General features: G+C 41.8%; 1 protein-coding gene across 1 annotated transcript in view; it reads right to left on the bottom strand.

Annotated features, from left to right (window-relative positions):
- The window catches only part of TECTA (tectorin alpha), a 171,274-nt gene that overhangs the window by 135,196 nt on the left and 21,795 nt on the right, over positions 1 to 14,283 (bottom strand). The window contains exon 7 of the mRNA XM_073656655.1: positions 2,263 to 2,833. Coding sequence (XP_073512756.1) covers positions 2,263 to 2,833 — 571 coding nt within the window. The remainder of the gene's footprint in view (positions 1 to 2,262; positions 2,834 to 14,283) is intronic.

Raw genomic sequence — 14,283 nt, 5'->3', positions numbered from 1 at the left:
TTGAAAGCAATACAAAAGTGAAAAAACGCATCAAAAACGCTACGTGTGAACATAGCTCAAGGTGTGGAGGAGTATTTTTGTTTTTGGTTATTTATTTTGCCTTATATACAAGTCATTACCCTGGAAAGGATGTTCCTTAACATATTTCCCAGGAAAATCCATTTTGGTCTAGTTTTTGAATGTTTTATTGTGAGTCCGTAAAAGTGGCGTAATATCTCTGACAACATTATTGACAGCAGTGACCTGGGAGCCAGAAATGCTTCCAGGGTTCTTCCCCATACTGTTCCCATGCCATTTGAGCATTGTTCCCATCGATTTGGGCAATGTTTAGGTCCTCTGCAGACCGCCAGGGGGAGCCGCCTGACAAATGCTCGAGTTACCCATAGACTTACATTGAGCTCGTTGCTCGGGTCTAGCACCCGAGTATTCCAATGTACTCGACCCGAGCATCGAGCACCCGAGCATTTTAGTGCTCGCCCATCACTAAAGAGGACACAAAAATATCAACTTCAATCTATTCTCCAACAGTGTTGATCCAGAGGAGGTGGTTTAATGTAGATGATGGTTCAGCATCCTGACTATATACTTAGATTAGCTTATTGAAGGGAACCCAGAAGGAAGGAAAATCACACTGTCCCCACAGCAAGCAGAGATAGTACTGGATCTAACTGCAAATATGTTGTTGCACTAATGTATCATGGGATTTATAGCGGAGCATAAAGCAAAGGTCTAAAACACATAGCCCAAGGGCCATATGTGGCCCCTGAGGCTGTCATTTGTGGCCCATAGGGCACCAGAGTTCCCGGAACATCCTGAGGACAGCATGGAGCAGGCTGAAGGAGAAGCATGACAGCACCCCTTAATGACATGATGCCGAAGCACAGTGTTGTGTCACAGCACAGTTTTTCAGAGTGGAGGCATCCCTTTCCCGTGCTGTTGGATTGCTGGTCGTAGGTCAGTTTCCTTCCCAATATCTGCTGTACATGTAAGGTGCAACGGGAGAAGACTACCCGCAAACTACTGTACAAGCACAACATGATGATGGCACCGACTCACAAGCAGAGTCGGCACCATCATCAGCAGGAGTCAGCGGTATATCACAGCTGACATCATGCTGCAATGGCCAAGATTGGCATTAGCACCGATCATGGCCATTTAATTGTTTAGATACCCCTGTCAATAGCGGTATCTAGATAATTATTTGAGGGAGGGGCTCCCTCTTTAAGCCTATTGACACCCCACGATCAAGGGGTGCCAGTAGTTGCCATCAACCCAAGGCCAAGTAATGGCCTTCGAGTCAGCCAGCTATAAGGCCCTGCAATAAGCTGCGTCTAATAGATGAAGTGTCAGTGTAAAACGCACAGATTTAATATCCTGCAGTACAGAAGTATTGCGGGATATTAGATCAGTAATCAGACAAGTAAAAGTCACATACAGGGACTAAGTAAAAAAGGAAAAACATGTAAAAATTAAAAAGAAAAATCTAAATATATTATAAAAAAAAATAATATTTCACCACTAAAACACTATTTTATGTAAAAACGAAAGTAAATAAAAAAGTACACATTTGGTATCATCGTGATTTAACTGTATAACGACCCAAGCTATAATACTGTACCATAACTCATATGATGAACACTGTAAAAAAGACAAGTTAAAATGTAGCTTTCTCATTATGCTAACACACAAACAAATGGAATAAAAAGTGATCAAAAAGCCATATTGAAAAAAAATGGTATAACTGAAATTCCAACTTTTTTTATGTGCGGCCCATTTACCTGCCCAAGTTTGAAACCACTGGCATAGAGGAATAATAAGCAGGATGAAATCTGGGAATTAAGAGTGTAGTCAGGCGGCCGTTTTACTCTCGCGAGGATCGCATCGCAATCCTCGGACTGGCTGTCGGCTCTCCTAACTTGAGTGTGACAGCTGCATAGAAATACATTCTGTCATGCTCAGGTCAGGATAGCCGACGGCCAATCCGAGGATTGCGATGCGATCATCGCGCGAGCAATACGGCCGTCTGACTGCACCCTAAGATGAAGCTTCACGGGAAGAAAACAGGTATTACATTTTCCATCGCTATGTGAAAAGTGGTTTATTTTCCATTATTGATTGTAACAGGCCGCCTGAGACATGTGTACCACGTTTTGAGAGGAGGAACGGACTGGTGAATATTCCAAGATGTTCCTCCAGAGAAGTTTTCATAAATAAAAATATAGACGATTGAATTTTAGTGTAAATGAATACAATTGTTCTTACCACACCCAGTTGGAGTTCTCCAGTCACCCACTGTAATTCCCAGTGCTTGACATACAAGAGCGTAAGCTTGAATTGCCTGGCAAAGGCTGGTGCCATTATCCCTGGCGCCACAAAGGTCATAAACACAGCTATGGACAAAGGCGGTGGGGTCCAGCACAGTGCCACAATCCCAAAGAGGACTCCCTGTAAGGTTTATAAATCCACAATATTCGGAGGTAAAGTAAAGTGATTCCATTGCTGTGTCACATGAGCTACAGTTATCTACACAGCCAGAAGAGCATTTCCAGTCTGGGTGGTAGACTCTCCAACTCTCTCCTAGATCTATTACAGAGACCGCCAGTCTTCCGTCTGAGCGAAGAGTATCATCCTCTGGATTTTTGTTGTAGTTTCCACACATTCCACAAGTAGAGTTGATGTAAGTTCCTGGGACTGATATAGAGGCGTAGTGTTCCCCATCATAAATTACTAATAAACCAAAATCAGTCTCCACAGCTGTCGATAAACCACTTTGATAAATTTTTATGGCTCCAAATTCCAGAATTACTGGAAGAGAAAATATCAAATCATTTACCTGCAATAAGAAAAATACAGTATGGCATTAAAAAAGTGTTTGCATCTAAAAGAGTTAAAGGGAATATATAATTGGAAAACTACATATTGTTCAAATCAACTTTTACAGTAAAAATATTTTGAAAATGGTGGCATCCACATAAAAGAAATCTTGAAATATTGCAGTTTTCACATTGACTACATTAATATTCCTCTTTCTCTGTAAATCTTTTGCCAGCTTTGTTGTTTAACCTTGGAACAATGTGCAGTGCCATTTCTTTATCATTAGAAATTAGCATGTCATCTATATTTCTTTAGTACAACAATAGTATTGCATAAGTATACTGCATAAATATAGACATAACCAGGAAAAAACAGGACTTGAACTCTAGCGCAACTTATTGGATATAGCAATCCTAAAAGTCAATAACGACCCTTTAACGAGCCTTTCCACATGACTTAAGATAAGAAGCCAAACCAGAAGTTCCATTTGCAGACACGTGTTTTGAGGTGTTTGCAACTCATCAGTGCAAACCAAGAGATCTGATGTTGCTATACTAGAGTCTTCTGACAGGGTGTCTAAGGGAGAACATTTCTCCTTCTAGAGAGCGCCTTTAGAAACTCTGATTATCTTTTCTGTTACCTCTTTCACACAGTTTGACTATTTTGCATCCCTATTTTCCTGTCCGTTCAGCTTCCTCTAATTGTAAAGCAGCTTTCCCATGCAGAGTGTTTTTCATTTGGAGGTCACATGCTCCTCAGTCGACTGCCTTTCTGAGAGTAGAAGCTCTGTGCAGTCTGCGAAGAAGACTTTTTTAACAAAGGCAGGATGAAGACCTGTAATACTTATATATCTGTATGTGCTACAAAATTAGGAATTCAATACATTTATTAAAATAGAAAAATGGACAGCCCCTTTAAGGAGCAGAATTCTAAGTTGATATGGCAATCTAGGTGTACTATTGCACTTGCTGAAAATTCATCAAATGTTTAAGACCCTTTAGTTTTCCACACTCATTGTGCACTTAGAGTGCCCACACTGATCCTTCAAGTCCAAGAAGATATAGATCCAAAAGATGATGTTGTATCATGGTCTACATATATTAGATGACCTCTGACTATCTGTGTATTGTTGGCTTTATTCAAGTATTTCACAATGTTAGCCAAGACTATTACTTTCTCTGCTGCAGGTATATGTGCTTTCTGGCCTAAACCCTGGGTCACAGATAATGCTTCCAAGTGCACCTTGCGTGGGTTGGAGTTTTAGTCACGTAGACTGTTTGGCTGTGATCTAGACAAGATCATTGACAACCAAGGCTCTTTGATAAGATTGCAGTCTCCTCTAGATGTATGGATTCTGATCCAACTTCTGATAGCTGAAAGCTGAATTGAAATGCTATACTTCTTGCTGGAAATTGAGAATAACATATAAGCATAACCTCACATTCCTGTGTTTTAATGTTGTTCAGTCCAACTATTCAATAAATTTTAATTTCTGGAAGACTCTATTCTACAATCTCTGAAGGTCCTATAAGAGGTCCCTACCACAGATAAAAGAACGGAAGTTTACTCTCTTGTAAATCTTGGTCCTAAGTCTTTGGGAAAACGAATAACAGTTATCAACCTAAGCACTCTGCATCACCAATAGTACAGTGGCAAGTAAAAGTTTGGACACCTCTGGTCAAAATTACTGTTATTGTGAACAGTTAAGCAAGTTGAAGATGAAATGATCTCTAAAAGGCCTAAAGTTAAAGTAGGAAGACCAGGTGATGCAAATTTCCCAGCTTTATAAAAACCCAGCTTCCTCTAACTGTTATAATCTGCAACATGTACTAAGGAAAGATAGGGGAAAGTTGTCCCTACAGTAAGACTAAGCTGAATCCCTACGATGTAGCGGGCTGCCTGTTCCTAGCGAACAGACCTGCCTTAGTCCTCGGCTAGTCTGAACGAAGACTTATAGCATAAGAGGATGGGTCCCTAAAAGAACTAAGGACTGGAACAAAAATGGGACACCTCCTAAACAGAGAAGTTGTTGCAGAACACAAAAAGACAAACAGACAAAAAGGTACTAGAGGTCCCAGAAGGACCAGGTGAACTGACAGAGATAGGCACCGAAGCACCTGGCTAGAAAAACAGTCAAACACTGAAGTCCAGTACAGCCAGAAGGGCGGAGCTGAAATATAAAGGCAGATGGTCACGTGACGGCAAAACACAAGATGGAAAAAACAAACAGGAGGGTTCTAGCACTAACCTTCTGCCAAAAAACAGCAGCCATGGGTTCTTCTAAGCAGTTGCCTAGCACTCTGAAAATGAAAATGGTGGATGCCCACAAAGAAGTACAAAGCTATAAGAAGATAGCAAGGCGTTTTCAAGTTGCCCTTCCTTAGTCTGAAATGTAATTAAGGAATGGCAGTTAACAGGAACAATGGAGGTCAAGATAAGGTCTGAAAGACCAAGCTAAATTTCAACAAGAGCTGCTAGTAGGATTGCTAGAGAGGCAAATCAGAACCCCAGCTTGACTGCAAAAGACCTTCAGAAAGATTTAGCAGACTCTGGAGTTGTGGTACATTGTTCTACGGTTCAGAGAAACCTGCACAAATATGGCCTTCATGGAAGAGTCGTCAGAAGAAAACCTCTCCTGCTTCCTCACCATAAAATTCAGCATTAAAATTATGCAAAAGAAAATCTAAACAAGCCTAATGCATTTTGGAAATAAGTCGTGTTGACCGATAAGGTTGAAATAGAACTCTTTAGCCACAATGATCAAAGGTATGTGTGGAGAAAAAAGGGCATAGAATTTCAGGAAAAGAACATCTCGCCAACCATTAAGCACGGCGCTGGATCAATCATGCTTTGGGGTTGTGTTGCAGCCAATGGAACGGGGAACATCTCACAGGTAGAGGGAAGAATGGATTCAATGAAATTTCACTAAATTATTGATGCAAACATAATACCATCTATAAAAAAGCTGAAGTTATAAAGAGGATGGCTTCTACAAATGGATAATGATCCTAAGCACATGTCAAAATCCATAATAGACGACCTCAAAAGGTGCAAACTGAAGCTTTTACAATGGTCATCACAGTCCCCTGATCTGAACATCATTGAAAATCTGTGGCTAGACCTCGAAATAGAAGCGCATGCAAGACGACCCAGGAATCTCACAGAACTGGAAGAATTTTTCAAGGAAGAATGGATGAAAATCTCTCAAACAATAATTGAAAGACCCTTGTCTGTCTACAAAAAGCGTTTACAAGCTGTGATACTTTCAAAAGGGGTTGCTTGCTACTCGGTACTAACCATTAGCAACCAAAAACCTATTAGTATATTAACTGTGGGCCTACGGCATCATACAAAAAATGTCATGACCCACCAAAAAACGACCACTCCAAAACACATTTTCTAGAATTGGAAAAACTGGAATAAACCGGTAGAGAAGTATCAAAAAGTAGTTTATTTAGAATATATGATTAAATTAAAATAAGTGAAAAGGACAGGTAGAAATAAATAACCATAGGCAATCAATACTCAATAGTGCTTCCCAGGCACCGCAACTATATAAACTAAGTATAGACATATAAGTCACAAAAAGATGCCAATAATTGGGATACACTGGAAGATGTTAAGAGTGCGAAAGGATAGGGAGTATATGCATAATTAGTGACAAACAATGTCTAAAGTATGTAAAGTGCCAAGTGGCAATCACATGTGCCAGTTAGAAATATGGCACATCTTACCCAAATATAAGCTGACAGCCCAGGTAAGTAGGGAAATCGGGTGTGAAAAATGGTCCCCGACGTACGTTTCGCGGGATTCTAGTCTTGCTTTCTCAAGGGGAGGTTATATATGCAAGGCGTTACAGGACCTTCTTGTACCTATGGCAACTGGCCACGTAGTATCACATGTGACCTTAGGCTTCCAGTCCGGGCTGCATATTCGGCGCACGCGCCCCTCATTGGTAGTGTCGCTCGCCCATCCCTGGCCAACAAGTCCCTGCTCACGCATGCACATTAGTGTGGAAAAAGTTCCAAGGCTCCAAGTCATGTGCTGCGGGCATTAAGATGTTGGGCGTCATCGAGCGAACACAGGAGGCGAAGAACGCGTGTGCACCACAGCGCTGATGAGGGCACAGTCAGATGTGGCACAGACATAGAGAGACAAAGGTAGTAAATTGCAACAATGAAAACGGGGGTTGATGTAACAGAACATATTGACAGTGCAGTAATACTGTTCAGTGCAATAAAGCATAAATATATGAATCATTTTTGCAAGCTCAATGCAGAGTGCCACATCAAAGGAAGATTTCACAACTAAGAGAATTAAAAATAATAATGAAAAAGAGGGATAAAATTAGTAAAGTACACAACCAACAAACAAAACCCAATTTAACAAGCAAAGGAGTATGGGGGGTATTTAATCCAAGGATAATCAACTAGAAATGACACAGTCTGAGTGGGAGGATGCGGAAAGAATGAGTCCACATCATATACAAAAAAGAGGAAAAAGTAAGAGATTCATTCTGCCCATTGGGTGACATGGTATTTAATGCAACAATCCATTTAGCTTCCCGTTGGGCCAGGAGCTTTTTAATATTACCTCCCCTAATGCCCATATGGATCATATCAATATCCCTCACCATGAGTGATTTGGGGTCACAATCATAGTGATTCTGAAAGTGTTGGGGGATTGTTTTAAGTTGAGAGGGGTCGGCCACTGTCTTGGCTGTGCCAATGTCCCGCACATGCTCTCGGACCCTCACTCTGAGCTCCCTATACATGAGTCCCACATATATAAGTTGGCAGCCACAAGTAGCATAGTAGATGACATTAGTGCTATTGCATGAAATCCACTGTTCGATCTGAAACTGCCATTCACTGTATCAAACATTTTGCAGTGCAGGACATTGGCGCAGGCAAGACAGTGGCCGCAGGGGAAACACCCCACGATTGGTTGTTGCGGTCAAAAAAAGTAAATTTTTTTGCAGGTATATAGTGGCTTTTGACCAGGAGATCTTTTAGATTCTTCTCAGAGTCATTGATGGTGCATCACCCAGGATGGACCCAACGGAGGGTTCAGTTTTCAGTATGGGCCAATGTTTTGCGAGGACAGCCCTCTTGTTCATGTCCATCTATGGTTAAGGCTAAGTGCCCACGATGCAGAAATGCTGCATATTTTTTCCGCTTCTCCCTGGCAGGAAAAACGCATGTGAATTTTACATGCGCTTTTCCTGCCAGGTAGAAGCATTTGTCAAGCGTTTTTGCATGCATTTCTGCATGCGGGTTATCAAGCGCTTTTCCAAGCGATTTTAGCATCACTTGGAAAAGTGCTTGACAACTTGGTCACACTATATAAATCCATGCAACCGGTATTTTCTCCGCTCCGTCCGGTCTGTTGTATGGGTCGCGGTGGTGTTAAAGGACCTGCCATGACGTCATTAAGTCATGTGACAGGTCACGTGACCGCCGACATGAGCGGTCGCGTGACCTGTCACATAACTCAATGACGTCATGGCAGGTCCTTTCACACCACCGCGACCCATACAACAGACCGGACGCATCGCTGAGGAGACTGGGGGCCATCGGAAGCTAAGTATAATCTTTATTTTTTATTTTACATTTTTTTTTACAGGTTCTATGGTACCTGGGTCTGGATGAGAGTCTCCTCTTCTCTAAACCCGGGTACCATCCGCATATAGAATCACATAATATCCGTATGTGCAAATGTGCTGACACGGATAATATGCGTTTCAATGCGAGTCAATGGCGGCAATTACGCTGCGTGTCCGCAAAATTAATGGACATGCTGCGTATTTTTCCGCAATGATAGTTCGCAGCGGAAATTTCCGCAGCATGTGCACAGCACATGTGGATTATCATTGGAGACCATGTGGCACGTATTACCAAGCGTTTTTTAAGCGTTTTCGCTGCGGAAATTTTGCGGCAAAAAGATTGAAAAACGCACAGTGGGCACGCAGCCTAAAGGTGGAGATAAATATGATTTTATGTTCATCCACACCTTTATCTTTTTGTTTGTTTTGATATAAGAGTTGATTATAAGGGATAGCTCTAGCTCGGTTGTAGGCCGTCGGGGACCGTTTAGACATTTTTTGTCACTAATTATGCATATACTCCCTATCCTTTGGCACTCTTAACATCTCCCAGTGTATCCCAATTATTGGCATCTTTTTTGTAACTTATAGGCCTATACTTAGTTTATATAGCTGCGGTGCCTGGGAGAGGAGAAACCAAAAACAGAAAGGAAGCAGAAAAGAGCATAATGGATAAGACCAATTCTTTATTTAAATATTCATAATAAAATATTAATTAAAACAAGGGGAACAGGAGAAGTGACATAGAGTGCCACACCACCAAACACAATACACATTCTCATAAAAAAAACAATTAGAAGATCCAAAGAACAGATGATTCTTTGGATATTTTATTATGAATATTTAAATAAAGAATAGGTCTTATCCATTACGCTCTTTTCTGCTTCCTTTCTGTTTTTGTTTTTTACTTCGTTTGGAAGTGCGTATTCACTGTAGACTGCATTTTGCATATTGGGTTACATGGTGCCTGGGAGGCACTATTGAGTATTGATTGCCTATGGTTATTTATTTCTACCTGTCCTTTTCACTTATTTTAATTGTGTGTTTTAATCATATATTCTAAATAAACTACTTTTTGATACTTCTGTACCGGTTTACTCCAGTTTCTCCTATTGTAAAAAATTGGTACTAACCATGCAGGGTGCCCAAATTTTGCATCGTCCCATTTTCCTTTTTGTAATTTTTAAAATGTAACAGATGAAAAAATATATATTTTTTGCATAAAATACCAATGAAATGTGTCTTCTCTAACTTTAGGCCTTTAAGGCTATGTGCCCACGTTGCGGACCTGAAGCATATTTTTTACGCTTCTCCCTGGCGGGAAAATCGCATGCGGATATTACATGCGGTTTTCCCGCCAGGTAGAAGCGTTTGTGAGGCGTCTTTGCATGCATTTCCGCATGCGGGTTATCAAGCACTTCTCCAAGCATCACTTGGAAAAGTGCTTGACAACTTGTTCAGAATGGTAAAAAATAAAAAAATAAACTTTATACTCACCTTCTGATGCATTCTCTGCCCCGTCCGGAGGCTTGAGCGGCTCACGCTGTTGTGTGCAGGACCTGCGGTGACGTCATTGAGTCATGTGGTGGGTCACATGACTCAATGACGTGGCAGGTCCTTCAGACAACAGCGCGACGGAGGGAAAACATCAGAAGATAAGTATAAACTTTATTTTATTCTTTTTTTTACAGGTTCTTTGGTACCCAGGTCTGGATGAGAGTCTCCTCTCATCCAGACTTGGGTACCATCCGCACATTGATTCCGCAGCGCTTCCGCAAAATTAATGAACATGCTGCGGATTTTTGACCGCAACATATACGCTGCGGAAAAATCCGCAGCATGGGCATTGACATTGCGGAATGCCATTGGGGACCATGGGGTGCGGATATACATGCGTTTTTCAAGCGTTTACGCTGCGGAAATTCCGCAGCATATACGCTTGAAAAACGCTACGTGGGCACACAGCCTTAGAGATCATTTCATCTTCAACTTGCTTAATTGTTCACAAAAACAGTACTTTTGACCAGGGGTGCCTAAACTTTTACATGCCACTGAATATAAGAATAGTAGTGCACTAAGAGGCAATGTCAAACTTCTGCAATTTAAACCTTTGCTGTTCAGGATCCCTTCTACTTTACACCTTACAGATGTAGTGGTCACTATAGCGGCCACTTTACGAACACAGGAGATAACTATAATTCCATAACTGGATGATAGAAGCATCTTCAGAAGATGTGTCATCTTCAAATTACAGTCCAGTTACATCTAAGCTTGGTTTGCAAAATAAGTTGGGAAAAGTCCAGGAAGAACAATGCCTTGTTATACATTTCAAAAAGATTATTTTCCTTCTTCCCTCTCAGTGGGAAAGACTGTTGGCAATAGATGGTCTTAGATGCTATGTCCATAGGTGCTGAGGCAATTCCTTGAGCTTTATGGCACTTTCACACCTTATAAAGAGAGATCTTGAAAGCCTGTAAGATCACAACATGGAAGGGTTAAATAAGAGATTCACTCTGGCATTTCAAACCCATCAATCACTCAATGGAGGAAACATCTAAGAGGTGGAAGGCTCTAGATCCAACCTCCTTCAATCCTGTTGTGTCTAAGCTAGTTTAGGTGTTCACCTGGATGAAAATACAGTCTGGGACTCAGATATTTATAAGATATGCTCTCTTTCACTTTTTTGCCAATCCAGGGGAAAGATAATTGTGTACAGAAGAACTCACATCAAAGTTTTTATCCTCTTAATATATTGCAATCATCATATTATATAGCACTGTGTACTTACAATTGCTCATTTTGCCTTTCTATCCAGCAAAAAAGTGACAGAGAGCAAATCTTATAAATACCTGAATCCCAAACTGTATTTTCCTCCAGGTGATCACCTAAACTAGCTTATACACAACACGATTCAAGGAGGTTGGATCTAGAGCCTTCCACCTTTGAGATGTTTCCTCCGTTGAATAATTGACGGGTTTGAAATGCCAGAGTGAACCTACTCAACCCCTCCAGGTCGTGATCTCACGGACTCTCAAGATCTCTCTTTGTAAGGTGTGAAAGTGCTTTGATGGGAGGAGTGGTTCTTTAAAATCAGACAATTTGAAATAAGTAATATTATATCAGCAAACAAGATGGCACCTGATCAAAACCACTTATAAAGGAAATTAAAAAGATATTTCCACACTTCCCTAATGTGCATTTTGTTGGAGACTTTTCCTGTCTAAGAGCTCTCAATTCTGCCACAACCTGGAGCGATTCATCCAGACAGTCTAATGGTTGACCATCCCTTGTACAATCTACAGTGTTCTCTTGTGCAGTCATGCAGACCTTGCCACTAACCAGGGCTAGATCCATGAAGGAGAAGTGTACAAGGGTCAAGCAAGGTTTTTCTGCTGGGTATTTTACTCAAGATGTAGATAGTAGCAAGCTGCAGGTTACAGACATACTAGACTTCCTTCAGATAGAATTTCACAAAGGCCTAAGTGCATTGTACTTAAAGATTCAAGTACTGGCTATGTCTGTCTTTTTGAGACTGCCATGTAACAAAATTTCTGTTAATCTGTTTTCCTTTAGCTTTAAATTCAGCACAAGTTTCCCAATCTAATAAATTACATTCTTAATAATAAACATATTGTGGGAGGGTGAAACGCCTCTTTTAAGGCTAAGGAGTTTAAAGGCAACCTGTCACCAGATTTTCCCCATATAAAGTACGGCCACCACCTGTAAGCCCATTCTAGAATGCTGTATACAAGTCACCAATCTGCTCTGCAGGGCACAAAAAAGACCCTCTATTATACTCACAGCCAGCGTGGTCCGGTCCGACGGGTGTCTCTGGTCTTGATCTGGCGGCTCCTCTCTTCTTGCGATCGTCATCCTCTTTCCCTGTTTCATGTGGATGACTCATCCTATGTCATCCACACAGTTTCCTCCATCGCACTCCTGCGCATGCGTTCTTCTCTCCGCCCCACGAGGGCAGAGCAAAGCATTGCAGTGCACATGCGGCCCACGATCTTTGGCCTTTTCCAGCACATGCACATGACAGTACTTTGCTCTGCCCTCGGCACGGCAAAGAACAGTACGCCTATGCCGGTGCATAATGGAGTTAACTATGTGGATGATGTAGGAAGAGGCACCCGTAGGAAGTAAGAAGGAGGACAGCGATCGCAAGAAGAGAGGCACCGGATCAAGCCCAGCAATGCCCATCAGACCGAACTGCTTCATAGGTGGGTATAAAAAAAGCTATTTTATGTGGCTTGCAGAGGGGATTGGGGACATATATATTATACAACACTCTAGAAGGGGCTTACCGGTGGTGGCCGTACTTTATATGGGGAAAACCTGGTGACAGGTTACCTTTGAGTTTATTTTGATTAATAAAAAATGTGTTTGTAGAAAAAGAAACTCCACAGACTTTGACTGAAAGCAGGATTCTATTCCAGCACCAGTCAAGTTCCTCCTAAGCACAACAGTATGGAGCAAAGCTGCCGGAAGGACACAGGTACAGTCAACTGTGTTATCAATTTGTCATCTCACAAACCCACCAAAATAGAACTCAGTGTACTTTCTAGAGGTCTCACATTTTGTCCTGCAAAACCTCTAGACAAGACAGAACTTTGTAGTCACATGGGACAATATTTCAGGAGACTGAGACTGAAGGAGTTTTTTGATGGTAAAGACGACTTGAGGCTTCTAAACAGCCAAACACAAGTCAAACTAAAGAAAAAGAAAAAATCTGACTGGACACCTCCACCTGGCCACAACACCAATTTGGACCAACATATCTGTTATGATCTGCTACAAGCACTAAGGAAAGACAGGAGATCTGTCCCTACAATAGAACTAAACTGGAACCCTACGATGTAACGGGGAACCTGATCCTGCGATCAGACCCGCTAAAGTCCTAGGCTAGTCTGTACGAAGACCTATAGATGTAAGGGAGGGATCCCTACAAGAACTAGGGACTGGGATAAAGTTGGTCACCTCCTAGCAGAAATAGTAGCAGTCAAAGACAAACACACAACAAAGAACATAGAGGTCAGAAGACCTAGCAAAACTAACAGAGAACGGTAACAGAGCAACAAGCTAGCTCAAGAGTAGTAAATACAATGAAGTCCAGCAAGGCCAGAAGGGCGGAGCCGGATTAAATAGGCAAAAATGGTCATGTGACCAGCAAACTAGAAAAAACCTAACAGGAGAGTTCTAACAGTACCCCCTCTTCTAAGAGGATCCTCCGGATCCCCTAGGACCGGGCTTATCAGGAAACCTCCTGTGAAACGCTCTGACAAGTCTGGAAGCAGAAACATCATCCGCCCTCACCCATGAGTTATCCTCGGGTCCGAAACCCTTCCAAGCGACGAGATACTGCAAACTCCCTCTATACCATCTAGAATTTAGGATGCTGGAAATTTCATATTCCCCGTCCTCCACCACCGGAGGAACAGTGGCAGAGGCGTCACCAACCGACACATCAGCTTTTTTCAACAGAGAAACATGAAACACCGGATTAATCTTCCAGGAGGTAGGAACCTCCAACCTAACAGCAGATTGGTTAACTATCTGAAGCACCTTAAAGGGCCCTACAAACTTGGGACCCAATTTTTTAGAAGGAATCCTCAATCGCAGATTCTTAGAGGACAACCAAACCATGTCACCAATAGTAAACGAAACCTCTTGCCGTTTCCTATCAAAGTACCTCTTAGATTTTTTGTTAGCCTCCTGAAAGTTTCCAGGTGTGGGATAAGCAATCAGCAAATCTTTAACCCTTTCACCTAGCCCCGCAAGAAACAAACTTTTCAAAGCTGAATCGTTCCACCCCACCTGGGCAGACCACCGACAGAAGTGAGAACAATATTTTTCCACATTAC

Source organism: Phyllobates terribilis, unplaced genomic scaffold (assembly GCF_046119375.1).
Source record: "Phyllobates terribilis strain yellow unplaced genomic scaffold, ASM4611937v1 Scaffold_12__6_contigs__length_324123572, whole genome shotgun sequence".
Taxonomy (NCBI): domain Eukaryota; kingdom Metazoa; phylum Chordata; class Amphibia; order Anura; family Dendrobatidae; genus Phyllobates; species Phyllobates terribilis.
The sequence above is the reverse complement of the archived record's forward strand: the minus strand, read 5'-3'. Positions and strand labels throughout refer to the sequence as shown.